Source organism: Globicephala melas, chromosome 13, assembly GCF_963455315.2.
Source record: "Globicephala melas chromosome 13, mGloMel1.2, whole genome shotgun sequence".
Taxonomy (NCBI): domain Eukaryota; kingdom Metazoa; phylum Chordata; class Mammalia; order Artiodactyla; family Delphinidae; genus Globicephala; species Globicephala melas.
This window is the reverse complement of record NC_083326.1, coordinates 41,498,460-41,525,807: the sequence shown is the minus strand read 5'-3', so window position 1 is coordinate 41,525,807 and position 27,348 is coordinate 41,498,460. Positions and strand designations below refer to the sequence as shown.

Genomic DNA, 27,348 nt, shown 5'->3' with positions numbered 1-27,348 from the left:
AAAAAGAATTATACACCATGACTATGCAGGATTTATCCCAGGTATGCAAGGCTAGTACAACATTTGAAAATCAATTAATGTAATCAATTATATCAACAGTCTAATGAGGAAATAATCACACGTTCGTAACAATAAGTACAGAAAAAACATTAGACAATATCCAACATTCATTCGTGGTAAAAACTCTCAATAAGTTAAAATAAAGAGGAACTTCCTCTACTTGATAAAGAATATCTACAAAAAATCTACAGCTACCGTTATAGTCAATGGTGAAAAACTCAAAATTTACCACTAGGGTCAGGTACAAACAAGCAAAGATGTCCCACCTCAACAATCCTTTTCAGTATTGTACTGGAAATCCTTGAAAATGCACTGACAAGAAAAGCAAATTAAAGATATACAGATTGGGAAGGAAGAAAAACTGTCTTTGTTTGTGAATGACACGACTGTCTATGTAAAAATTTGAAACAATTATCAAAAACACTTCTGGAACTAAATAAGCAATTATAGCAATTAACACAAGGTTAATACACAAATATCAATTGTTTTCCTATATAATAAAAATAAACAAGTGTAATTGTAAATTAAAAACACAACATCATTTAAATTAGTACTCCCCTTAATGAAATACTTAGATATAAATCTAACAAAATATGTACAAGAGCCATACAAAAAAACTAAAAAACTCTGATGAAATTAAAAAACTAAATAAATGTAGAGATATTCCATGTTAATGCATAGGCAGACTCAACAATGTTAAGAAGTCAGTTCACCCCAACTTGATCTATAAGTTCAATTTATCCCCTATCAATATCCCAGCAAGTTATTTTGGGAATACTGACAAACTAATTCCAAAGGAGAGGCAAAAGACCCAGAAGAGGCAACACCATATTGAAGAAAAACAAAGATGGAGAGCTGACAACACTCAATATCAAGACATACTACTAAGCTACAGTATTTAAAACAGTGTGGTATTGGCAAAAGAACAGACAAATAGATCAATGGAACAAAACAAAGAGTCCAGAAATAGACCCACAGAAATACAGTCAACTGATCTCTGACAAAGGAACAATGAGTACATAATGGAGCAAAGAAAGTCTTTTCAACAAATGAGGCTGGAACAACTAGACATCTACATGCAAAAAAACTGAAGCTAGTCACAGACTTTACACCTTTCCCAAAAATTAATTCAAAAAGAATCACAGACCTAATTGTAAAACGCAAAACTACAAAACTCCCAGAAGATAATAACATAGGAGAAAACCTAGATGACCTTGGGTATGGCAATGACTTTTTAGATATAACACCAAAGGCATGATCCATGAAAGAAAGAATTGATAAGCTGGACTTCATTAAAATTAAAACTTCTGCTCTGTGAAAGACAATGTCAAAAGTGAGAAGACAAGACACAGAGCAGGAGAAGGTTTTGCAAAAGACACACCTGATAAAGGGCTGTTATCTAAAACATTATTGAAAAAACCTGAAAACTCAATAGTAAGAAAATAAACCTGATTTAAAATATATCACAGACCTTAATGGACCTCTCACCAAAGAAGATATACAATGGCAAATAAGCATATGAAAGATGCTCCTCATCACGTGTCATCAGAGAAATGTAAATTAAAACAACAGTAAGCTAGTTCTACAAACCTATTTCAATGGCCAAAATCGTGACCACTGACAACAACAACTATTGGCGAGGATGTGAAGTAACAGGAACTCTCATGCATTGCTGGTGCGAATGCAAAACAGTACAGCCACTCTGGAATCCAGTTTGGTAGTTTCTTACAAAATTAAATATATTCTTATTAAAAGATCCAGCAATCACATTTCTTGGTATTTACCCAAAGGACTTGAAAACTTATATCCACACAAAAACCTGCACATGGATGTTTATAGTGGCTTTATTTTTATTTATTTTTAACATCTTTATTGGAAGATAATTGCTTTACAATGGTGTGTTAGTTTCTGCTTTATAACAAAGTGAATCAGCTATACATATACATATAGCCTCACACCTCCTCCCTCTTGCATCTCCCTCTCATCCTCCCTATCCCATCCCTCTAGGAGGTCACAGAGCTCCGAGCTGATCTCCCTGTGTTATGTGGCTGCTTCCCACTAGCTTTCTATTTTACATTTGGTAGTATATATAAGTACATTACACTCCCTCACTTCTTCCCAGCTTACCCTTCCCCCTCCCCGTATCCTCAAGACCATTCTCTAGTAGGTCTGCGTTTTTATTCCTGTCTTGCCCCTACGTTCTTCATGACCCTTTTGTTTGTTTGTTTTTAGATTCAATATATATGTGTTAGCATACGGTATTTGTTTTTCTCTTTCTTACTTCACTCTGTACGACAGACTCTAGGTCCATCCACCTCACTACAAATAACTCAGTTTTTTTTCTTTTCATGGCTGAGTAATATTCCACTGTATATATGTGTCACATCTTCTTTATCCATTCATCTGTCGACGGACACTTAGGTTGCTTCCACGTCCTGGTTATTGTAAATAGAGCTGCGATGACATTGTGGTACATGACTCTTTTTGAATTATGGTCTTCTCAGGGTATATGCCCAGTAGTGGGATTGCTGTGTCGTCTGGCAGTTCTATTTTTAGCTTTTTAAGGAACCTCCATACTGTTCTCCATAGTGGCTGCATCAATTTACATTCCCACCAACAGTGCAAGAGGGTTCCCTTTTCTCCACACCCTCTCCAGCATTTATCGTTTGTAGATTTTTCCATGATGGCTATTCTGACTGGTGTGAGGTAATACCACATTGTAGTTTTGATCTGCATCTCTCTAATGATTATTGATGTTGAGCATTCTTTCATGTGTTTGTTGGAAATCTGTATATACTCTTTGGAGAAATGTCTATTTAGGTCTTCTGCCCATTTTTGGATTGGGTTGTTTGTTTTTTGTTATTGAGCTGCATGAGCTGATTGTAAATTTTGGAGATTAATCCTTTGTCAGTTGCTTCATTTGCAAATATTTTCTCCCATTCTGAGGGCTGTCTTTTTGTCTTGTTTATGGTTTCCTTTGCTCTGAAAAAGCTTTTAAGTTTCATTAGGTCCCATTAGTTTATTTTTTATTTCCATTTCTCTAAGAGGTGGGTCAAAAAGATCTTGCTGTGATTTATGTCATAGAGTGTTCTGCCTATGTTTTCCTCTAAGAGTTTTGTAGTGTCTGGCTTTACAGTTAGGTCTTTAATTCATTTTGAGTTTATTTTTGTGTATAGTGTTACAGAGTGTTCTAGTTTCATTCTTTTAAATATAGCTGTCTAGTTTTCCCAGGACCAGTTACTGAAGAGGCTGTCTTTTCTCCATTGTATATTCTTGTCTCCTTTATCAAAAATAAGGTGACCATATGTGCGTGGGTTTATCTCTGGGCTTTCTACCATGTTCCATTGATCTACATTTCTGTTTTTGTGCCAGTACCATACTGTCTTGATTACTGTAGCTTTGTAGTATAGTCTGAAGTCAGGGAGCCTGATTCCTGCAGCTCCATTTTTCTTTCTCAAGGTTGCTTTGGCTATTCGGTGTCTTTTGTGTTTCCATACAAGTTGTGAAATTTTTTGTTCCAGTTCTGTGAAAAATGCCATTGGTAGTTTGATAGGGATTGCATTGAATCTGTAGATTGCTTTGGGTAGTATAGTCATTTTCACAATGTTGATTCTTCCAATCCAAGAACATGGTACATCTCTCCATCTGTTTGTATCATTTTTAATTTCTTTCATCAGTGTCTTATAATTTTCTGCATACAGGTCATTTGTCTCCTTAGGTAGGTTTATTCCTAGGTATTTTACTCTTTTTGTTGCAATGGTAAATGGGAGTGTTTCCTTAATTTCTCTTTCAGATTTTTCATCATTAGTGTATATGCAAGAGATTTCTGTGCATTAATTTTGTATCCTGCAACTTTACCAAATTCATTGATTAGCTCTAGTAGTTTTCTAGTAGAGTCTTTAGGATTCTCTATGCATAGTATCATGTCATCTGCAAACAGTGACAGCTTTACTTCTTCTTTTCCGATTTGGATTCCTTTTATTTCTTTTTCTTCTCTGATTGCTGTGGCTAAAACTTCCAAAACTATGTTGAATAATAGTGGTGATAGTGGGCAACCTTGTGTTCCTGATCTTAGTGGAAATGGTTTCAGTTTTTCACCATTGAGAACGACGTTGGCTGTAGGTTTGTCATATATGGCCTTTATTATATAGAGGTAAGTTCTCTCTATGCCTACTTTCTGGAGGGTTTGCCAATATTTGGAAGCTATCTAGATACTTATCCGTACGTGAATGGATAAACTGTGGTACATCCAGACAACAGAATATTTTTCAGTGCTAAAAAGAAATGAGCTATCAAGTCATGAAAACACACAGAGGAACCTTAAATGTATATTAGTAAGTGAGAAAAACCAATCTGAAAAGGCTACATTATGACATTCTGGAAAAGGCAAAACTATGGAGTAAAAGATCAGTTGTTGCCATGGTTTGGGGAGTGGGGAGAGGAATGAATAGGCAGAGTATAGAGGAGTTTTAGGGAAGTTAAAATACTCTGTATGATACCATAATGATGGACATATGCCATTATACATTTGTTCAAAATAAAGGCATGTACACAACATCAAGAGTGAACCATAATGTAAACTATAGACCTTGAGTGATTATGATGTGGCAATGTATGTTCATTGATTGTATCAAATGTACCACTCTGCTGGGGTATGTTGATAATGGGTGAGGCTATGCATGTGTGGAAGCATGGGGATATGGGAAATCTGTGTCCTTCAACTCAATTTTGCTGTGACCCTAATACTGCCCTAAAAAAACAAAGTCTTAAAAATCATCCCTAATATGGTTATTTTGAATTTTTGAACCTGACTCAATCTTTGTTTGTCAGAGTATATGTGTAGTTAGTATCTGACTGACTAGTTTATTCCAAGGCCAGCATCAGAAGACCTTGTCCCCAAAGTCTACACAGCTACCTAAAAGCTAGGCTACTTTGGGCAAATCACTTCACCCCAAAATGAGTGTATTAATAACAACCACACAGAATCATGAACACTAAATTAATTAACATGTATAGAGTCCAGCATATAGTAGGCTTGCAGAAAACTATGTCTTCCTTTCTACTGCCTTCCTTCTTTTCTACTAAGTTTTCACTTAGTTCTAATACCATCATTTTAACCTGGAACCAGAGTGGTTTGATATTTTACTTTTCTACCAGAATTCTGATATGTTCAAGCAAAAATCCTCCAAATTCCTGCAGCTTGAACAGAAATCTTCTACTGAATGTTAAGAAGTACTTAACATCTGATGAAAGCTTTCAAGAATTTTTTTTGTTACAATATCACATTCTCCAGACAATACTGGATGATTTTCTGTTCACACCATAATTGAACACATATTACCCTTTTATTGATTTATCTCCCATCACTATCAGCTAATTTTATCCTAAGACTTGGCTAATCATGTCTTTTCTGAATAGAACAGTTATTGGGATTGAAGGTATGGAAATATTGGGGCAAATCATCTGTAATAGCTGGAATATTCCATAAACTGCTAGATATTTTGATTGTTCAGGGTTGCTTCTAGTTTAAGACTGCCAAAAACTTATTGGGCATTTTATAGAGGCATTTGAAAAAAACATAATTCTGAAAGTCTACTTCTAAGGCTATAAAAGGTTATTTTTCAGATCTAGCTCATAGGTGGTATGGCTCTAATTAATTTCTGGAAGACATGTATTAAGGACTAATTTCAGTATCAACAAATACACAAAATTTTCTGCAAGTAAAACACGATGCCCTGACTGAGAAAATTATATAGATTTTAATTAATTAGACAATGAAAGACAGTGGGTCATTGCAAAGGTAGAAACTACAAACATGAATTACTACAAACCTGAATTGTCTAAGGCCTATCTAGAAATTTATTTTTAATTCATTACCACTCTGACGCAGATACACATGTATACATCTAGAAATTTAATGTCCTATATATTCAACTCAGAGATTAGCAGACATGCGTAGCAAAGGGGAATATTTCCTAGATGGAGTAATTTCTTTCTGTTGCTTCCTTCTAGTTATCTCTCAGCCATACAGTAGTTAAAGGACCTGATGAACGATTTCTTCAATTCGGCTTGATCTAGCCAGAAAGACACTTCGCTTTCGGCTGGCAATTTGGGTTGGCAAAGCAAGTATAGTGGAGTCACATCAAATTTGCACTTAACCTACATATTGTAGTTTATGGCATCAGGAAAATTTAGAATAAACAGTTCAGTGCAATATCCTTCTTAATAAACTAGTGCCTCAGGTTAGTGAAGCAATATGTCTGAAGAATTAAAGTAGGTTGTGACAGCTATGGGACAAATACATGAATGATACCAAGGGTTTCCTGTCAACTGAATAAATAAAAACATTAAGTGGCCACATCTGTGCATGATGTCTTCACTGATAGTCTCAATGAAAAAAAATTAATTGATGGCCATAGAGCAACACATGTTAATGAAAAATCAAAGCAAATTATAAATGACATCTATAATATTGTTATATATGCTAAACCATGTATATAATCACATTCCTTATATTTCTAAAATAATTTTGAGGTTAATTTTTACTATACATAACTTTTATTATACTGATTTTGAAACATATAAAATATGAACATCCCACTGAATAACCCATGGGAAGGGACATAGGCACAATATACCAAGTCAGTCGGAGAGCTGGACTCAGTATGGGAAGAAAATCCTGGTGTCACAGTACAGAAACATTTACTGGCAGACAATCTACATGTCCTAAATTTAAATAGCACAAGACGAAGTCTTCAGTGAAGATAGTGCTACTGCAGGGCTTAAACAGAGAATACAGACTCTGTATTTTACAGATACTTGTATGACCAAAAGTCTTTAATTAAAAAAACGCCAAAGATGGAAGAGGTGCAGATGTGATGTGTGATGGACAGAAGTAGCCTGTTAAAGTGGTCCCCTGGTTTGCGGTAAAACGGAGTTAACTTTGATAGTCCCTATGCCAAGTGACAGGGAGTGGCTATTTGTCATCTCTCTCACATAGGAATGGATTAGACGCATATGAGCAGTTGTTTTTGCAGCTCTGTGGTCTACTAATTGCTTGGTACCCTGGAATCTAATAACTTGCAGGCCTAATGTAGGTACAGCCTTTTCTTACATTGGTAACTGTGCAAGGGCACTTCCCAGCATCCCTTCTTCCTACCAGAGACAGAACTATTATACATTAGATATGTAGGATGAGACTGAACCAAGCACCACTCTCTTCTGGTGATCCAGGTATTTAAGGTTGGTGATAGAAAAAAGTAGACATGAGTGTTAGTTAGCTACATTGAGCCCCATTTCTCTTCTATTCAGGCTGGACCTCTGAAGAAAAGGGATTTTCTTCTGATTTATCAGAAGGAGTGACTTTTTTGAAAAGACTAATATAGCTTAAATTAAACTCTATCAATATTAAATCGATGAAATTCAGGCTCATTACCCTTTTCATAACTAAGAAGAACACAGAGATACAAACCTTGAATCTTCTTCTCACTTCTGCTGTTTTCTGTTCTAATTCCTCTGTTTTAAATCTGGTTAGGTGGAAAACGGCACCAATGTTATAAGCTTCCTTGTATAGCTGTTTAAGAAAATCTTCATTTTTTGACCTCAGTTGCAACAAAGATTGGATTTCAGACTTGAGCTCTGATTTTTTCCTTATACTGTTAAAAAAATAAAGCAAAAACACTGATATGATTATTCCAAAACAGTATACATTTAATAATAGTAAAAAAGGAACAAGGTCATATTTCATGTTACCAAAAATGCAAAATAAACAGATACTTAATCAAAACTTGATTAGAGAAAATATATCCCAAAATTCCATTTATTTTTCTTCTTCTCCTGATGGCTACCTCTAATCGTCAGGCTGTGCCCAATCTTAGGAGAATAAGTGTACTAATAAGAAAGGCCTGGGGAGCCAAGAGGCTCAAATTTCGGAGCACTCATTTCCTTCTACAGCAACCCATCTTTTCTAATCTTATATAACATTGCTACTAAGAATAATAAGATATAAGAAAACATAAATATTTTTATATATTTTATATATATTTATATATATATATAAAATAAAATATAAGAAACAGCCCATGAAAAAGAGAAACAAAACTCAACAAAGGAAAACTAATAACTAAAACAAAACTCTCAAAAAGAGAACCAATAGCTAAGGGAAAAGAGTTAATAGAGGAAAAAAAGTAAGGCATTATTATCATTATAAAATTTACAAAAACACCGAGAAATATTTACTAAACTCTATGGCAAATTAGTTGTTTCTTGTCCAGATTGTGTAACACCTTTGTTCCAAATACAGATCGAGGCATACGATATAAGAATAAAATACTAAAAAGACATAGCTACAGTCAAAAATGAGGTAACCACGCCTGTAGAATAGAAATGGAACTGGAAAGCAAAGCAGGAGTTGAGGAGAAGCAGGAAGAAACTAGCTGAAGGTATTCCACCAGATGGGTTACCAGGTCAAGGTTCACTACATCACAGCAGGGGTTTGTGTGAGTTGCACTCGTTTGTGAAAGAACCAACTCACTGACAGAGGCTATAGGTTCATACAGAGCTAGGGCATTGGGAAGAGAAGACCCAAAGATCAAGAACTCAACCAATGGGTAAAGAAGGAATCAGAAGGGAAATCAAAAAATATCTTGAAACAAATAAAAATGAAAATACTAAAATACTAAATACTAAAACTTACAGGATACAGCAAAAAGAGTTTTAAGATAGAAGTTTATAATGATAAATGCTTACATTAAGAAATAAAGATCTCAAATAAACCACCTAACTTTATACCTCAAGAACTAGAAAAATAAGAAGAAACTAAGTCTAATGTTAGGAGAAGAAAAGAAAAAACAACAATCAGAGCAAAACAAGTGAAATAAGCCAAAAACAAAAGAAAAGATCATCAACGGAAAGAGGTGTGTTTTTTAAAATATATAAAAATTGGTAAATCTTTAGCTACACTAAGAAAAATATAGAGAACTCAAACAAAATCAGAAATGAAAGGGGTCACACTACAACCTATACCATAAATATAGAAAGAATCAAAGAGACTTATGAGCAATTGTATGCCAAAATTTGGGTAACCTAGAAGAAATGTATACACTCCTAGAAATGTATAATCTGCTGAATCATGAAGAAATAGAAAATATGAACAGACCAATAATAAGAAAATTGAATCAGTAATTAAAAACTTCCAATGAAAAAAAGCTATGACCTGATGGCTTTACTGGTGAATTCTACCAAACATTTGAAGAAGAATTAACACGAACCTTTTCAAACTCTTTCCACAAATTGTAGAGGAGAGAACACTTACAGACTTATTTAATTAGGCCAGCATTACCTTGACACTGAAGCCAGAAAAACAAACTACAAGAAAAGAAAATTATAGGCCAATAACTCTGATGAACACAGATGCAAAAACCTTCAATCAGAATTCAACAGCACATTAAAAAGATCATATACCATGATCAAGTGGGATTCATTCCTGGGATGCTAAGATGGTTCACATATGTAAATAAATAAATGCAATACACCACTTTAACAGAATTAAGGATAAAAACCATATGATCATCTCAATAGGTGCAGAAAAAGCATCTGACAAAATTCTACATCCATTTATGAGCAAAACTCTCCACAAGGTGAATATAGAGGGAATCTACCTCAACATAATCAAGGCCATATATGATGAGCCCACAGCTATAATCATACTCAATGGTGAAAAGCTGAAAGCTTTTTCTCTAAGATCAGCAACAAGATTAAGTGTGCCAACTCTTACCACTTCTACTCAACATAGTACTGGAAGTTTTAGCCAGAGAATTTAGGTAAGAAAAAGAAGTATGCAAATAAGAAAGGAATAATTAAAATTTTCTGTTGGCAGATGACATGGTCTTATATAGAAAATCCTTAAAACTCCACCAAAAAATGTATAATTAAATGAATTCAGTAAACTTGCAAGATACAAAATCAATACATAAAAATCTGTTGCATTTCTATAAACTAACAATGAACTACTTGAAAAAGACATAAAGAAAACAATCCAATTTATAATAGTATCAAAAATAATAAAGTACTCAAGAATAAATTTAACCAAGGAGGTGAAAATCCTGTATATTGACAGCTATAAGACATTGTTGAAAGAAATTAAGGAAGAAAAATAAATGGTAAGATATCCTGTGTTCATGGATTAGAATAATTAATAATGTTAAAAAGGTCATACTACACAAAGTAATCTAGAGATTCAATGCAATCTCTATCAAAATTCTAATCACATTTTTCACAGAAACAGGAAAAAAAAATCCTAATTCATATGGAACCAAAAAGGGTCCAAAGTAGCTAAAGTAATCTTGAGAAAGAAGGACAAAACTGGAGGTATAACACTTTTTATTTCAAACTGTATTACAAAGCTTAGTAATCAAAACACTATGGTACTGGCATAAAAACAGACACATAGGCCAATGCAACAGAATCAACGGCCCAGAAATAAACCCAAGTATATAGAGTCAACTAATCTTTGACAAGGGTACCAACAACACACAGTGGGGAAAAGATTATCTCGTCAATACATAAATATCCAGGGAAAACTGGGTAGTCACATGCAAAAACAAAAACTGTGCTCCTATCTTGCACCACTCATAAAAATTAACTTGAAATGGATTAAAGACTTAAATGCAAGAATTAAAACTATAAAACTCCTAGAAGGAAACACAGAGAAAAATCTCCTTGACATTGGTTTTGGCAATTATATTTGGCATATGACACCAAAAGCACAGGAAACAAATGCAAAAATCAACAAGTAGAACTATATCAAACTAAAAATCTTCTGCACAGCAAAAGAAATAATTAATAAATTGAAAAGGCAACCTACAGAATGAGAGAAAATATTTGCAAACCATTTATGTAATAAGGGGTTCATGTACAAAATGTGTAAGGAATTTATATAATTCAATAGGTAAAAACAAAATAACCCAATTATAAAAATGGGGAAATGACCTGAGTAGACGTTTTTCCAAAGAAGACATAAAAATGGCTAACAAGTACATGAAAAGGTGCTCAACATTAGTAATCACCAAGGAAATGCAAATCAATGACACAGTGAGGTATCACTTCTCACCAGTTAAGATGGCTTTTATCAAAAAGACAAGAGACAGAAAATGCTCACAAGGGAAGTGGAGAAAAGGGAATCCTTGTATACTGTTCATGGGAATGTAAATTGGTACAGCCATTACGAAGCACAGTATAAAGGTTCCTCAAAAAAAAAAAAAAAATCCCACAACTACCATACGATCCAGCAATCCCACTTCTGGTTATATATATGAGGAAACAAAATCAGTTTCTCAAAGAGATGTCTGCAGCGTCTGTCCCATGTTCACTGCAGCATCATTCACAATAGTAAGATATGGAAACTACTTAAGTGTCTGTCAATGGATGAATGAACAAAGAAGTTGTGAGATCACTATACATATTGATATATAGTGAAATATTATTCAAGCATGAGAAATAAGGGAATCCTGCCATTTGCAATAAGATGGATGAATCTAGAGGGCATTATGCCAAGTGAAATAAGCCAGACAAAGAAAGACAAATGCTGTCATGATTTCATTTATATGAGGAATCTAAAGAAGAAAAAAACAGAAGTCAAAGAAATACAGAGCAGAATGGTGGTTACCAAGGGCTGACAGGTGGTGAAAATGGGGGAGATAGGGTCAAAGGTACAAGCCTTCAGTTATAAGATGAATAAGCTCTGAGGATCTAATGTACAGTATGATGACTGTAGTTAATAATACTGTATTGCTTACTTGAAATTTGCCGAGTGTAGACCTTAAGACCTCAGCACAAAATTTTTAAAAAAAAGTAACTCTGTGAGGTTACTGATGGGTGGTATTTCACAAAGTTTGTCAAATCATTACATTTCACAGTTTTAATATATACAATTTTGACAATTGTACCTCAATAAAACTGAAATTTTTTGAAGAAAATAACAGATGGGGGTGTATGTAACAAAATTATACCTGAAAAATTTCCAGTACTGAAAACCAACATGGGTCATTAAATTGAAAAGTCCCACTTAGTGGTAAACTGGATATATTACACACACAGAAACACACACACCCCTAGACATGGAATTGTGAAATTTCAGAACTCTGAAATAGGAAGAGAAAATTCTAAAGTTCCCAGAGAGAAAAAATAGATTACCAACAAAGAAATGATATCCAAATGTCGTCAGATGTCGTATCAAGCAAAACTAAATGAAATATGGATAAGTTTAGAGATTTAATGTACAACATGATGACTATAATTAATAATAGTAATTAATAATAATTAAATACTGGAAATTTGCTAAGATAGTATATTTCAGGTGCTCTCATCACACACCCACATAAAAGGTAACTGCATGAGATATGTTAATTAGCTTGAGGTAATCATTTCACTATGAATATTCAAATCATCATGATGTACACCTTAAATATGTACAATAGTTTAAAAACTAAATGAAAGAAAAACTGAAAAATATCTTCAAATTAATGAGAAAAAATAACTTTGGATCTAGAATATGATACTTCGAGAAAATCCTTGTTTGAATGGGTTGAATAGAAAATGAAGTATGAGTTCAGGGGAACAGGAGTGCTTATTTGCATAAGATTTGTTATAAAGAACAGAAGGACAGAGCTGGGATGCAGGTCTGCGTTTTATCTTGTGTTTGCTTCTTTCCAAGCTGAGCAATATTAGGCAATGTTCATACGCTATTAAAAGAGAAATAATAATGATTCATGGGAAAGAGGAGAAAATTGTAGGTGCAAAGCCCCTGTGTAAGAGACAACAGCATCTACTTGGCAAGTGCATGGGTAATGAGCAGAAGGGCCTTCCATTATTATATCAGAATGTGTGAAGACAGATGCAAATAGACTGGTAAGAGAAAAAGGTAATTCTCATTTATTGCATCTGTGTTCTCTATGAATTATATGGGAAGATTATTAAAGTGAGGGTGATGTGGGCATTAGGATTGAAGAGAGTAAGAAGATATGAAACAGTTGTCAGAAAAACTGAACTGTCTAGACATTTCTTGGTAGTGCTGAATGTCACTTGAGACTTATAGCCATAAAATTTAAGTTCTACTCAGGGGCAAATGTATTCCAATGCTAAAGAAGCTTAAATATTAGGGCCTCTAACTGATCCCCAGCCCTTATACAGTCCTTTGAGTGTTCCTAACAGTGTTTTCACATGGCCATATGTTTTTGTAAAGTTTGCAAAAATGAGATATTTTAACCACAATGACTATTTTCTTTTTCTAATATAATGTATCTTCTGTCAAGTGACATTAAAATGGCTGTGGGCATTCTGTATTCATGATCTTACGTTCTTTTTTTCATAAAGAGACCTCACATTCTATAACCTTTAAGGCCCATCAAACCAGGATTCCCCCATGATGACAGAAATTAGCGCACTCATGTTTTCCTTTAGCCACAATCAGAGGTTAGGATACTGGCTTAATTCAATGATAGGGCTTTTCAAGTCATAGAAACAAGGTTTTGAAAGTTATTTAAATGAATGCTTATTTTGATCAAATATAAGTAGGTTCTGTAAGAAAGGAAGGAAGGACAAGAAGGGGAATATACAAATATAGTAGGCATGATAGATTGGTCATCTTAAAGGGTCAAATAATTGTTAGAGTGACAGTACTAGGAGAGTAAGTAAGCTGGAGAGAGAGGTGTTGGTTGTCAGAGAGTGGACTCTTAAAACTGAGATCAGCAGGTAACTCCAATATTGGAAATGACAAGATATAGGTAAAACTGTCATAGAGGGTGGTTGGTGTGAGGTGGAAGACAAGATTATTAGGAATGTGTAGGTCTAAGAACTAAGAATCCAATTTCTTGCATGTACTGAATACACACCAAATTCAGGTTTTGATCGTTTCTGAAGAGGGAGAGAATAGAAATAGGAAGGGAGATTTATTTGCAAGATTTTAATTCCTTTTTAAGAGAAGTCTAAACTAGACTAACACATTGCTGAGTAGCTATTTTGAATGGTGCATATACCACTGTCTCTTTTAATATCCGCAAAATTAAAAAATAAAAGCAAAATAGTTTAAGAATTTTCATTCAAAGGTTTGCTGTCAAAGGTTTACTGTATTTTTTTTTTTTAAATCATAGTCTGTATCTATACTCCTATGAAGTAACAAATTAATAGGCTGGTAAGATATAGCTAAATAAATATAAAAATACAGTACCCTGTGGATTCAATCTAAGGATTCCAGGGTATTTAACAACTTCAATAATATTCTAATTGCCATCTCTACAAATAAATCACCATCCTGTTAACTCTTGATAAACACATTTCATAAAATATACCAGTATGTCTTTATGGTGTTCAATAGGTTTTTTGCTCATTTCCCTCGATTATCAACCCCATCTTTGGATCACTGCAGTTACAATGGCATGGTCTTGCTTGAGGTACAGCAGAGCATTAGAAGTAGATGTTCGGAATATTTTACAGAGCTTAAATGTTAAGAAAATGGCTATATAGAAATTCATACCACACAGTTAACTTCAGCAAACTAAATTCAAACTAATCAGTTTCAAATCGTCTTAAACAAGTTCATTTTCCTTGACTTAGGTTGCTTAAGCCTGCCTATCATGTGAATAAGCAATCAAGTGAAATTATTTGCTCAAGTCAAATGTCCCAAATGTAAAAGGTCCATTGCAAATGGATGCTTATTTAAAAGACAAAATTATTAAATCGTACACTGCTACTGCAAGGTAAGTAATCATATATCATCACCATCACCCAAAGGTCCTGCAAATATTTGTTATGCACATAGTACTGAACAAATTTTGTTAAGTATGGCATCTTTTTTTTAACGTTGCCATTTTTAAAATGAACTATATATGAACAATAGATCATATACTGAATTAATGTAATTTATTCAAATAGTATAAGAGTTGGGAATGGCATCAAATGGTGAGACGGTGGATACAACAGTACAAACTGGGGGAAGTTTCATGCGCGTATCCACTAGATGAGTGCCAATGATTTGCATTAAGAATTTTCTTACTATTATTTTTGAACTTAAGGAAATAAAAAGAAGCTGTGACTAAGGGGAAGGTGATTCACATAAATGGTCGAATAAAAAAGAAAAATCAAAGAAGAGTGTAAAAACAACAGAGCTCTTTTGAGAAAAGCAATGGCTATAGCCAAATAAAGAGATGCAGAATTGAATAAAGCAATAAGCTTGACTTTTTTTTTGAAGTAGTTAGTAAATGTGTCCAGAGCCTGCTGTAACACGTCAGAAATAGGAACCAAGACTTGCCAGTGGAAGAGGAGAGGCAATGTTACTAAGAAGAAAGAACATAAATTTTGGAGTCAGACAGACCTACATTCAAATCCTGATTGCTCCTTATGTAATAGGGGGGTATTGAGGATAATATACACTGTGCTTGCATACATTGAGTAAGGTAGTAATAATCAATACGACCCTTGTTTGTAGAGAGGGGAAAATAAGTTACCATGACGAGAAGCACCTGGGAAGAGTTAATGTCTGAGTTATTGTATGAATGATTTAAAAAACAAGTGATTTAATAGTGTTTTTTTTAATTAAAAAATGTTTAACAGTATGGATCGTCATTACAGTGCTATCTGGTTAAATGAGATGCAAGACAATGAGAGAAAAAAATACAAATATAAGAAAAGGTAAATAACCATTAATATTGCTGTGGAGCAGAAAAAGCACAGATAGATGTGCTATCAGAACATATAGCAGAGAGAATAGAAGCGCAGACACTGAAGCAAAAAAAGACACAAGGTTAAAAAATGTTTATATTCAGCTCTCATTTGTTCATTAAGATATTTATTTAACACGTATTGAGAAAGACACAGACACCCACGCACATGCAGACACACACAATGCCTGCCAGCAAGGAGCTCAGCTGAGAGGAGACAACAAATAAGCAAGCCAACAGTAACTGTACCTAGTGTGATAAGTGCTAGGAGAGAGTTAACCAGGGAGAGTGAGTTAATGGATACTTATTGAGCACTGATTACATGTCAAGTGCTACCCTAAGTGATTGGGGTACAAAGATGAATTAAAACAAAGGTTGCCAGTTTATATTCTCATGAAGGAAAAAAAAAAGAGACATGAAAAAGATATTCCTCTGCAATCCTAAGTACAATAATGGAAGAAGCAGAAAAAGCAGTTAATACCACCATGGTTTGTAGAGAGGGGAAAATAAGTTACCACGAGGAGAAGCATCTGGGAAGAGTTAATGTCTGAGCTATTGTATGAATGTTCAATTAACCATATTTAAAAAACGAAGCCAAAAAAAAAAGAAGAGGAGGAGGAGGAGAAGGAGGGGGTGGGGGAAGGAAAAGAAGGGAAGCAGAGGAAACTAGAGACAAAGACTGCAAAGACTGAAGCTTAAAACAATATGAGTTTGAATATGTAACCATTTTAATAGGCTAGAACATTAAAAAATCATGGAAGGGAGTAGTAAGAGATGTCTGGAGCTGTGAAGGTGACAGATTACTGTTTCTAATTTATCAGTCTGGAAGCTTTATCCTATAGCTGGTAGGAAGCCTCTGAAAATTTTTAAAGCTTTTGAAAGTAAATAATAATTCATCCTTTGTAGATAAATTGTACCAGTGATGCTCTATATGCTGAATCTGAGGGCTCACACTTGGAATGAGGTAGACCAGTTGGAAGCCTATTTAATATTCCAATTAAGAGACAATTAGGACCTGGTTCATTTCATTGGTAATTGAAACAGACAGAAAGGAAAGCACCTACTGGAGACCAACATCTAAAAGACAGACTTAACAGAAGTTGGTAAGATGTTGGCTGTAAGATGGTAGAGAGGGATAATAGGATGATGCCTGAAACAACCTACTTGATAGATAATGGTGTCAAGATGTGATGTTGGGGGAGAGGGTAGATATTCAAAATGATACTATCAGGAGAAATAAAGGATGTGGGTAGAAATTAAAAAGTAAAGTAAAAATATGATACATGTTAAAATAATGAGAGTAGGTAACATTCCTGTGATAGGGAGTAGATCAAGAATGCAAATGGGCTGTGTTTAGAATTCTGAGCTAATCTATCAGGGGACCAGCAGAGATAAACGAGGGTTCCTAGAAAGAACAGCTTCAGAAAGTTAAAGGAAGAATCAAGAGCGTGGGATTTTGAACCTCAAAAAGAGATAGCCACAAATGCTTGGGTCACATAAAGAAAAAATAGCCATGCAACAAGACTAAAAAATATCCTCCCTTAGGAAGGGAGGTCCCAAACCTTACCTCATCCAACTACCACTAAAATATGTCTTTAAAAGAGAAATCTGACCATACGAGATTTTTAGTGGATTTCCATACTCTTCAGCAGATTCCAAACCCCTTAAAATGATTCATTACCTGACATTTAGTTCCCTACCTTCAATATCTGTCCCTGCCTGCCTGCCACACAAAAACACATGTGTACGAATTTATACACGTGGGTGCGTGCACACACACACATATACACAAACACAAGTTAGGTAAAGCACTTGCTCTGAGCTCCAGCTACACAGTCAAAAGTACAGCTCTGTGAACTCACCATACTCTTACCTGTGCCCTAAGATAATTTCAGTTTCAATGTTAGATCTACTATTAACGATTATTATTATTGGACTAACATGTTAATAAGCATATTTGAGTGTTCACTAAAGGCCATTTAAACTGAAGTCAAATTAAATTCCAAAAGATGACATAAGAAAAATCCTGAATCAAAATATAGAAAATCAGGTTTCAAATGCCAGCTGTGCTAGCTGTGGGAATTAGGTTAGCTATTTTGCCTCTCTGAATCCTAAATTCTTTATTTCTTCCTTGGAAGCACACAATAATTGTTTAGAAAAAGTAGAATTCAAGAGAGGATGTATAAATATTCCACCTCCTTAGTGATCAGAGAAATGGAGTTTGAAACAATATTGAGAATATATTTTTTCATTTACTGTATTGCAATAGATTTTTTTTAAAACAATAGTAGTACTTAATGTTAGCATAAGTGCATAGCAACACAAGCTCATGAACTGCTCAGCTTCAATAAGTGGTATATTTCTGGAAAGCAGTTTTAGAGAGGGGTTAGAAATTTTAAAATATTATAGCCAATCTACTTCTATAAATCTACTTAAAAATTTTAAACAGCAATGATGCTAAGATTTCTGAACATAATATATGTACTTACAGTAAGTCATAAAAATAAAAACCTGAATATAAAAATTAGAGTAATCCTGGCAAAAATCAAGTTTCACTAATATAACAGACTTTTGTACAGATATTTAAATGATGTATTTGAAATTTGTATAACAATGTGACAAAAAATTCAATTATGGGAATAAAATCAGAACACACGTTCATCAAGAATGAAAAAATCAGTAATATATTAACAGTGTCACCTCTATCTATTGACATGATTTTAGGTTTTCAATCTGTTTTTGAACATTTTACACTTTCTTTTCTACACTAAATATGCATTATAATCAAAGGGATAAAAAGATCATACAAGATACTTTTGCTCTGAATGCCCTGGAAATTTGATAAAATGGAGCTTGAATATCATGGTTTGGGAAACGAAAAAAAAAGTCTGGGCATATCCAAGGACACAAATTGCAAAATAGAACCGCTTTCAAAAATATGAGGATGCAAATGATTAACTCAACTTTATCCTAGGACTCAAAGATTTTCCACAAATGGTTTCCAGAAGAAAATGGACAACACACAGTAAAGATAGCCAAGAGCACAGGGAAAAGAGACAGCAAAAGCATCAGCTAGAAGAATTATATACAGAAGTAGATTACAAAGACTACAGGTATTTACATTATTGGATACAGATTATAAAATATTCATACTATGTTTAAGCAGTAAAAGATAAGCTTTAAGTATTTGCATCAAACAGGGAATCATAAAATGACTTAGAAGATTTGGAAGAAAAACAAATGAAATTTGGAAATGAGTAATTATTTTTGCATCTATCTGTCTATTTTCTTTCTCTCTCTCTCTCTCTCTCTATCTATCTATCCATTCATCCACCTTAGTAAGAGACTTGAAAAAACAAGATGAATGGCTGATTATGTGCTCACATATTGCCTCTGTCCTTTGTTTTCTCTTCCTTTGGAACATCACGTAGGTATGTGGCAGATGTGACTCTTGCCTGCACATCTCTTAATCTCTCCTTCATGTTACAAACTTTTCACTAATTCTCTGTTCAGCACTGTGTAATCTGCTGCTAAAATCATCCATTTAATTTTTAGTTTCAAGTACAAATTGAGAAAAAAAAATAAGTGACATCTTAAGATGTTATCTGAACAAGCATAATGCATACTATGGAAATCCTCTACAACCAGGGCTGCTACGTTCCCGTTGCCTGTGATAGACTGTACTAGTGTTCCCAATTGTTCATTATCTCTCTTTTTAACAGGATTAGACTTCCCACCCAGTTGACATTGGGCCTGGCCATATGACTTGCTTTGTTCAGTGGAGTGTGAGCAGGAGTAACATTTATCATCCTGTGGAAGCTACAGAGCCACTGAGTTATCTCACTAATGCACTTGTGCTACCAGAGCAACATGCCCTAGAAGGATCCCATCCTGCACCCTGCATCTGAGAAGTAGAAATTACATGAATCACACACACAGCAGACACAGCGAAGCTGCAGTACCAAGTAGAAATAAACCTTTATACCACTAAGACTTGGCAGGTACTCGTTGGTGCTGGATAATGTAATACAATGTAACTCTCACACTCTTCCTTTTCTCCAGAGCTGTCTCGTCATTAGCTTACCCACCCTTCAGATTTTTCTTCGCCTCTGGTTCTCTTTCTTAATAAAATAAAGTTTACAACTACAATTTTAGGTTATCGTTTAGAAAATAATGTTCCTTTTGCTTTCTTTAAAAAAGTATATTTAACATACAGATAAATTTTACAAATGGTTTCATTCTATCATCCAAAGATAAAATAAGCACTAAGAAATCTTACCAAACTTCCTACACAATTGTCCAGTATCATCATCACCTCTCTCCATTCTTTCCTCTTTCCCTCCTTTCAATAATTAATGATGGATAGCATAGTACATGTCAGGAACTATGCTTGATGATGAGAATTCAATGATGAAGAAAATATGATCATGGCTTATGTCTGCCCTCATGGATCTTCCCATTTGTTGAGGAAGATGGACACCAGTCAAATATTTACAGACACAAAGCTGCAAATATGACAAGCGATATGAAGGGAAAAATGTATGCCATATACACACATAATAGAGGAATTGGATATAACTAGACAGTCAATGAAAGCTACCCAGAACTGACTTCTCAGCTGTAATCTTAAAGATAAGTAGTAATTAACTAGGTAGAAGGTGGAGGAAAAACATTTATTGAAAAGGAATTAGCATAAAAACACCTTAAGGGCTGGGGAAAAAACGTGACAAATAGGAGAAATTGAAGTAAAGCCGTTGTATTTGAACCAAATAATAAGGCTGAACCAGGTGTGACAGGAGACTGCAGAGCCAGGCATTCCTGCCTACTCAGGAACCTTGTGGGGTTCGTTAAAGAGGGGCTTTTGTTCCCTCACCCCTGCTAAAATTAATGAAAGTATGAAGGGAAACGGATAATACTTGTGTTAAAAAAATTGAAAGAAAAAAGAACACACCTACCACAATGTAGATAATGGATTAGAAAGGGAGCAGTTATTGCAGGTAAACCAGCTTTGGAAGGCAGCTATGCTCACCACTACACCACCAACACTGCACAAAACCAGCTTTGGAAATCACCAGTTCACAAGTTCATGCAAGACATGATAATAGCTTGTACCAGAGTGCTGGTGCAGTATTGAAACAGATAAATTAAAAAATTGTTTAGTATGTGGAACATTTCTTGTTAACATGTTGAATATGAGGGTTGAAACAGAAAGGGGAATCAAGAAAACTCATAAGTTTACGAGCTAAGAAATCTAGTTTAGTAGTTTCAAGGAAGAATTGAGTACTGTCTGAAGGAGATCACGAGCTTGGTTAGACACATTTTAAAGTATCTTTAAGTATAAGAGAATATGTTCAAGGGAAGTGATATGAATTCCTTTTCATTATTTTGATTTTTCTAAATGGATTCAGAATGATAAAAGAGCAACATTTGGGATAGAAATAAAACTTAAGCTAATTATAAAGACAAACGCAAACACCATCATACCACCCCAGGAACACAAAATGAAGTGATTTATTATATTTAACATATTAGATATGCTATATAAGAATGAAAATCATATTTGCAATATTACCTGTCACTGATATAACCTAGTATAGTTTCAATATCGATCTCAAGTCTTCTATTTTCTTCCATCAATTGAGAATATGCTTTTGAGACATCTGAAGAATCTTTTGCGATATTAGAAAGCTCAATATCCCATGTTCTTTTCTTTAAAAAAAGCATCATTTATACATGTTTAAGTAAAAATGATTTAAAATAAAAATTACTAAAAGTAATTTCATTATTACACATTGGTTTTTCTTTTTGAGTGAAAAAGAAAAAGAAAAAAATGTGTAATAATGAAATTACTTTTAGTTGTATGAGTTAATACTTGGGAATAGAGAATGGAGCTCTAGTGGGAAATAGGGAAATATCAACTTACTGTGGCATAAAAATTATTAAGTGCTTCCAAATATTCATTTTCATAATTTTTTTTCTTCCAGACTAGTTGATCATAAACTCTTTTCAAATCTTCTAGCTAAGGAAAAAATACATACACACACACACAGTAAACTACGGAGCTTTCCACTCTTCTGTAAAGTAAGAAATTATCTTTCAAATTATGCAACTATAACATAATATTGATTAAAATATTATAAAATAACACCATAGGCTGTTTTCACTTATGAAAATTGATGCAAGAGTCTGAATAAAATATAGCAAAAATCAAGTCTAACAGTATACAAATGCATAATCATGATAAAATAGAATGTATTTTAGTTATAAGAATTGATAAAAATTCAAAAATTTAAATCTTTGCTCTCACCAGCAAATTAAAAAAGAAAATAACATAAATATGGCCAACACTCCACAAAAAAGCCATTTGATAAATTCACTATCTAGTTTCCATAATTTTTAAACTAGCACAAGGAAAACACACCCAAATATAATATAAAGAATGAACATAAAATATCAAAATAAATCATAAAATACTGAACCCATGTCCACTGAACTCAAAACATGAAACCAGATTATCTTTCATCACCATTGTTATTAATCCTGTTTTGTGAAATTTAGCTAAATGCAAGTAGATAATGAAACTAAATTTTACTAGTATAATATTGAATATGAAAATATAATGTCTTCAATTTTAGATGATATGACTGAATACCCAGGAAGACAGAAGATTCTATTTAAAACTACAATAAATGATTTTTGGAAAAAAGTCATAAGGAAATTAATAGCTTTTATCTATAAGAGTAATAATCTGTTAAATATATTGTGACAATATTTAAAAGCTTTTGTCAAAAATATAAAGTATCTGGAAATAAATTCAACACAAAAGGGAGGACCTATAATACAGCAAACAAAAATTCTTATTTAAAAGCTTAAATCAAGAAAAAATGATATTTCATAGAAAGGTTTAATAGGATATACTGTCAGTTACCTCAAAATTAATATAAGACATGATAAAAAGGAGTATTCTCTTTGAAACTTCATGAAATGAAATTCATATGGAAGAAAAGGTATGTGAGACTAGCCAAGAGGTATGTGAAAAATAAGAATAATGTTGGAAACTCGCTACCAGATATTAAAACATCTTATAATACCATTACATTAAGGACTATTTATTTTTGGCATTACAATAAAGAACAGAAGGAAAAACAAGAGCCCAGAAATAGATCTAATGGTATTTGAATTCAGTGACAGACAAATCATTTACTTTAATTAATGGATTGGAAGAATGTAGAACCTCTGTTTAAAAAAGAAAAACAAAGTTATCTTTCTACTTCACATCTAACTCACATTATAACAAAAATAAATTTCAGATTAATAAAAACCTAAATGCAAACACAAAACAGTACAAATTATTAATCAATATGAGTTTATTTGTATAATCTTGGGCTGAAGGATAATGTCACCTTGTCAAGTAAACCAAGATTTGTTGACATGTCTGATGGCATATTTTACAAAAGTTGTGTGGAAAAACATACCATAAACAAGAATGAAGGAAAATAAGACTGAGAAAAACGTAAAATAAAACCCCAATTTTCTGACATATAGTCCTTATGAAGGGTATCAGTAGACATGGTGCATTAAGAATATCTGAAAACTCTTCTCCATAAAGGTAATGAGAAAACTGGCCAAAAAAAGAGTCAAAATCAGCGTTTTTCAGAACTTTGGAAATTAAGTGAAGGTTTCCAGCAAATAGGGAGCACCTATTCAAGATCAGTCTAATCTGAGTAAGAGGTATGAGCTTTGTGGTGTTTTAACTTGTCCTACTCCAGGTCCATGATAGCCTTGAACAGCACACGTTTGTGGAGAAACCCATCAGTTGGGCAGCCACCAGAGGGAGCAGAACTGATCTGGAATGCTTTCAAAGCCTCATTATCACAGAACTGTCATTATTTGACCTGTCTGGTGGTTTTTTGCATGACTCCATCTGCGAGGACATCTGTACTTTCTTGATACAGAGCTCTCCCAGTACAAAACATCTCACGAGGAAATTTTCTCCCAAGCCATGATTGTCAAAATTTTAAGTAGCACAGGCAATTGATTAACTTTGTGGCCACCTGAGACAGTAGACAATGATTGGGACAAACGGTAAACTAACCGTTAGGCTATAAAACAAGTCACATTAGATTTTAAAAGATTAAAATTATATAAAGTATCTTCCCTAACCACACAGGAATGAAATTAGAAATCAGTAACAGAATCAAATTTGGAAATACAAAAACATGTGGAAATTAAACAATATACTCCTATATAACCAACAGGTCAAAGAAGAAATCTCAAGAATTAGAAAATACTTTGAGATGAATGAGAATTAAAGAACAACATAGTAAAACTTTTTGGATAACGTTAGAGCAACACATGTATACCTGTTAACGCCTGTAATAAAGAAGATCTCAAGCCAATAATCTAATTTTACATCTAAAGGAAACAAAAAGTAGAGCAAACAAAACCCAAAGCAAGTAGAAGAAAGAAAACAATAAAGTTTAGAGTGGTAACAAATGAGTCCTAGTATACAAAAACCTAATAAAACCAAAAGACAGTAATTTGAAAAAGTCAAGAAATTTAAGAAAACTAGATACACTAAGAAAAAAAAGGTCAAATTACTAAAATCAGAAATTAAAGAGGGGACATTACTATTAACCTCACAAAAATAAGTGATTATAACGGAATACTATAAATCATTTGATGCCGACAAATTAGATAAACAAGATGAAATGGACAAATTACTAAAATGACATGAATTACCAAAACTGACTAAGAAAAAATAGAAAACCCGAATACATATATAACAGGTAAAGAGATTCATAATCAAAATCTTCCCACACAGAAAAAGGCCAGGAGTAGATTGCTTCACTGGTGAATTCTACTAAATGTTAAAAGATGAATTAACAAGAGTTCTTCAAAAATTCTTAAAAATTAGGAAAGAAGTATTCTATGAGGCTATATTACCCAATACCAAATTCTGCCCAAGACATCACAAGAAATAAAACTATAGACCAATATCACTTGTGAATATAAACACAAACATCCTCCACAAAATAGCAGCAAACAATCCAGTAATATATGAGGGATTATACACCACAACCAAGTAGGATTCATGTTGGGAATGCAAGATTGTTTCAATATGCAAAAATCACTTAATGTAATATACTATATTCATATAATACAGAATCAAATTCACCTGATCCTCTCAATGGATATAGAAAAGTTATTTTACATAATTCCACACCCTTTCATGATGAAACCACTTAACAACAACAACACAAAAAACCCTACAAAATTTCCTCAGCCTGATATAAAAGTGTATGAAAAACAAACATTATACTTAATGATGAAAAATGAATGCTATCATCTGAGATCAGGATGTTTGCTCTTATCATTTTTAACATTGTACTTGAGGTTCTAGCCGGAGTATTTACGCAACAAAAATAAATAATCTGGTTTCCATATTGGGAGGATAGAAATAAAAGCATTTGTATTTGCAGATTTTCAGATCTTATACATAGAAAACCCTAATGAATCTACAAAAAAAACCCCTACTAGAGTCTAGTATAAGTTTAGCAACTTGCAGGGTATAACACAGAAAAAGTAGTTTTATTTCCATACAATAGCAATTAACAATCCAAAAATGAAATTAAGAACAAAAGTTCATTTACAGTAGCATCAAAATTAATAAAATTATTAGGAATAAATTTTACTAAAAAGTGCAAAATTTATATACTGAAAACTATAACACATAGTTGAAAAGAGTTGAAGAGGCTTAAATAAACAGAAAGACACCTTTGTTCATGGATTAGAAGATGATAATACTCCTTTAATTGATCTACTGATTCCATGCAATCCCCTTTCAAAATGCTAGTTTACTTCTTTTCAGAAATTGACAAGCATATCCTAAAATACATTTGAAAACCCAAAGGTCCCAGGATAGCAAAAACAATCTTTGAAAGAAAAAAACTGAAGGGCTCACACTTTTGGATTTTAAAACATCCTACAAAGGTACAGTGATCAAAACATGGTAGTACTGGCACAAGGAAAGACATACAAATCAATGGAATAGAATTCAGAGTCCCTAAATAAATCAATGACTGACTGAATTCAACAAAGGTGTCTAGATAATGCAATGGGGAAAAAATAGTGTTTTAAAAAAGTGCTGTTGGGAATACTGGATACCCTCATGCAAAGAACGAGTTTGGACCCCCTACTTCATACAAAAATTACTAAAATTGGATCAAAGACCTAAATGTAAGAATTAAAATGATAAAAATATCAGAAGAAAAGATAGACATAAATCCTGTGACTTTGGTTCAGGCAACAGTTTCTTAGATATGACACTTAAAGCATGGGTAACCAAAGATAAAATAGACAAATAAGACTTCATCAAAGTTAAAAACTTTTGGGCTTCAAGAATTATCAAAAGTGAAAAGACACTTTACAGAGTAGGAGAAAATATTTTCAAACTACCTATCTGATGAGAGTCCAATATCCAGGCTACATAAAGAATACTTACAACTCAATAATGAAATGTCAACTGAATTTAAAATGGTCAAAAGATGTGAAAAGACATTTCTCCAAAGGAGATAAACAAATGGAAAACAAGCACATGAAAATTTTTTCTATATCATTAGTGATTAGGGAAATGCAAATCGAAACCACAAGATACCACTTCACACCCAATAGGATGGTTTTAATAATAAAGATAGACAATACCAATTATTGCTGAGGATATGAAGAAATTAGAACCCTCATAGATTTCTGGTGGGAATATAAAATGTTGCAGTCACTTTGAAAATAGTTGGCAGTTCCTTAAAATGTTAAACATACAATTATATTGTATGTTTAGTATAGTATAGTATGTATAGTATGCATGTATAGTATGTATAGTATAGTATGTATAGTCCCAGGAATTCCACTTCTAGGTATATAACCAAGAGAAATGACAACATGTATGCAAAAACTTGTACATCAATGTTAATAGCAGCATTATTCATAATAGCCAAGAGGTAGAAACAGCCGAAACACCCTTCAACTGATGAATGGATAAACAAAATGTGATATATACATACAATGGAATACTATTCAGACATAAAAAAGGAATGAAGTACTGATAGATTCTACAACATGGCTATGAAATGCCCAGAAGCAGCAAATCCATAGAGACAGAAAGTAAATTTGTTGGTTGCTAAGGACTGAGGGGAGGAAGGAATTGAGAATGACTGCTAATGGGTATAGGGTCCCTTTTGGGCATAATTAAAATATTCTAAAATTACATAGTGGTTACAGTTCCATAAACTTGTAATATACTAAAAACCACTGAATTATACAATTAAAATACAAGGCCAATATTTCTAAGAGGCAACAAAATCCTGAAATTAATGACAAAGCAAATAATTCAAAAGAACATTGTTTTCCAAACCATTTCTGAATCCTCTTTATTATTTTATTCACATTTACATACTATACCATCTGTACTATTATACATTTAACAATTTTCTTAAGTCAACTAACTTATTTAAAAAAGAAACTATTGTTATTGTAAGTTAAAATCCAATATTATATACCATAAAGAGTAACTTTAAAA

General features: G+C 33.4%; 1 protein-coding gene across 1 annotated transcript in view; it reads right to left on the bottom strand.

The window, feature by feature from the left end:
* Window positions 1–27,348, bottom strand: part of CCDC178 (coiled-coil domain containing 178) — a 367,438-nt gene that overhangs the window by 260,569 nt on the left and 79,521 nt on the right. Inside the window, exons 10-12 of the mRNA XM_030876614.2 lie at window positions 21,697–21,792; window positions 21,346–21,482; window positions 7,532–7,715 (exon numbers count right to left, since the gene is read on the bottom strand). Coding sequence (XP_030732474.2) covers window positions 7,532–7,715; window positions 21,346–21,482; window positions 21,697–21,792 — 417 coding nt within the window. The remainder of the gene's footprint in view (window positions 1–7,531; window positions 7,716–21,345; window positions 21,483–21,696; window positions 21,793–27,348) is intronic.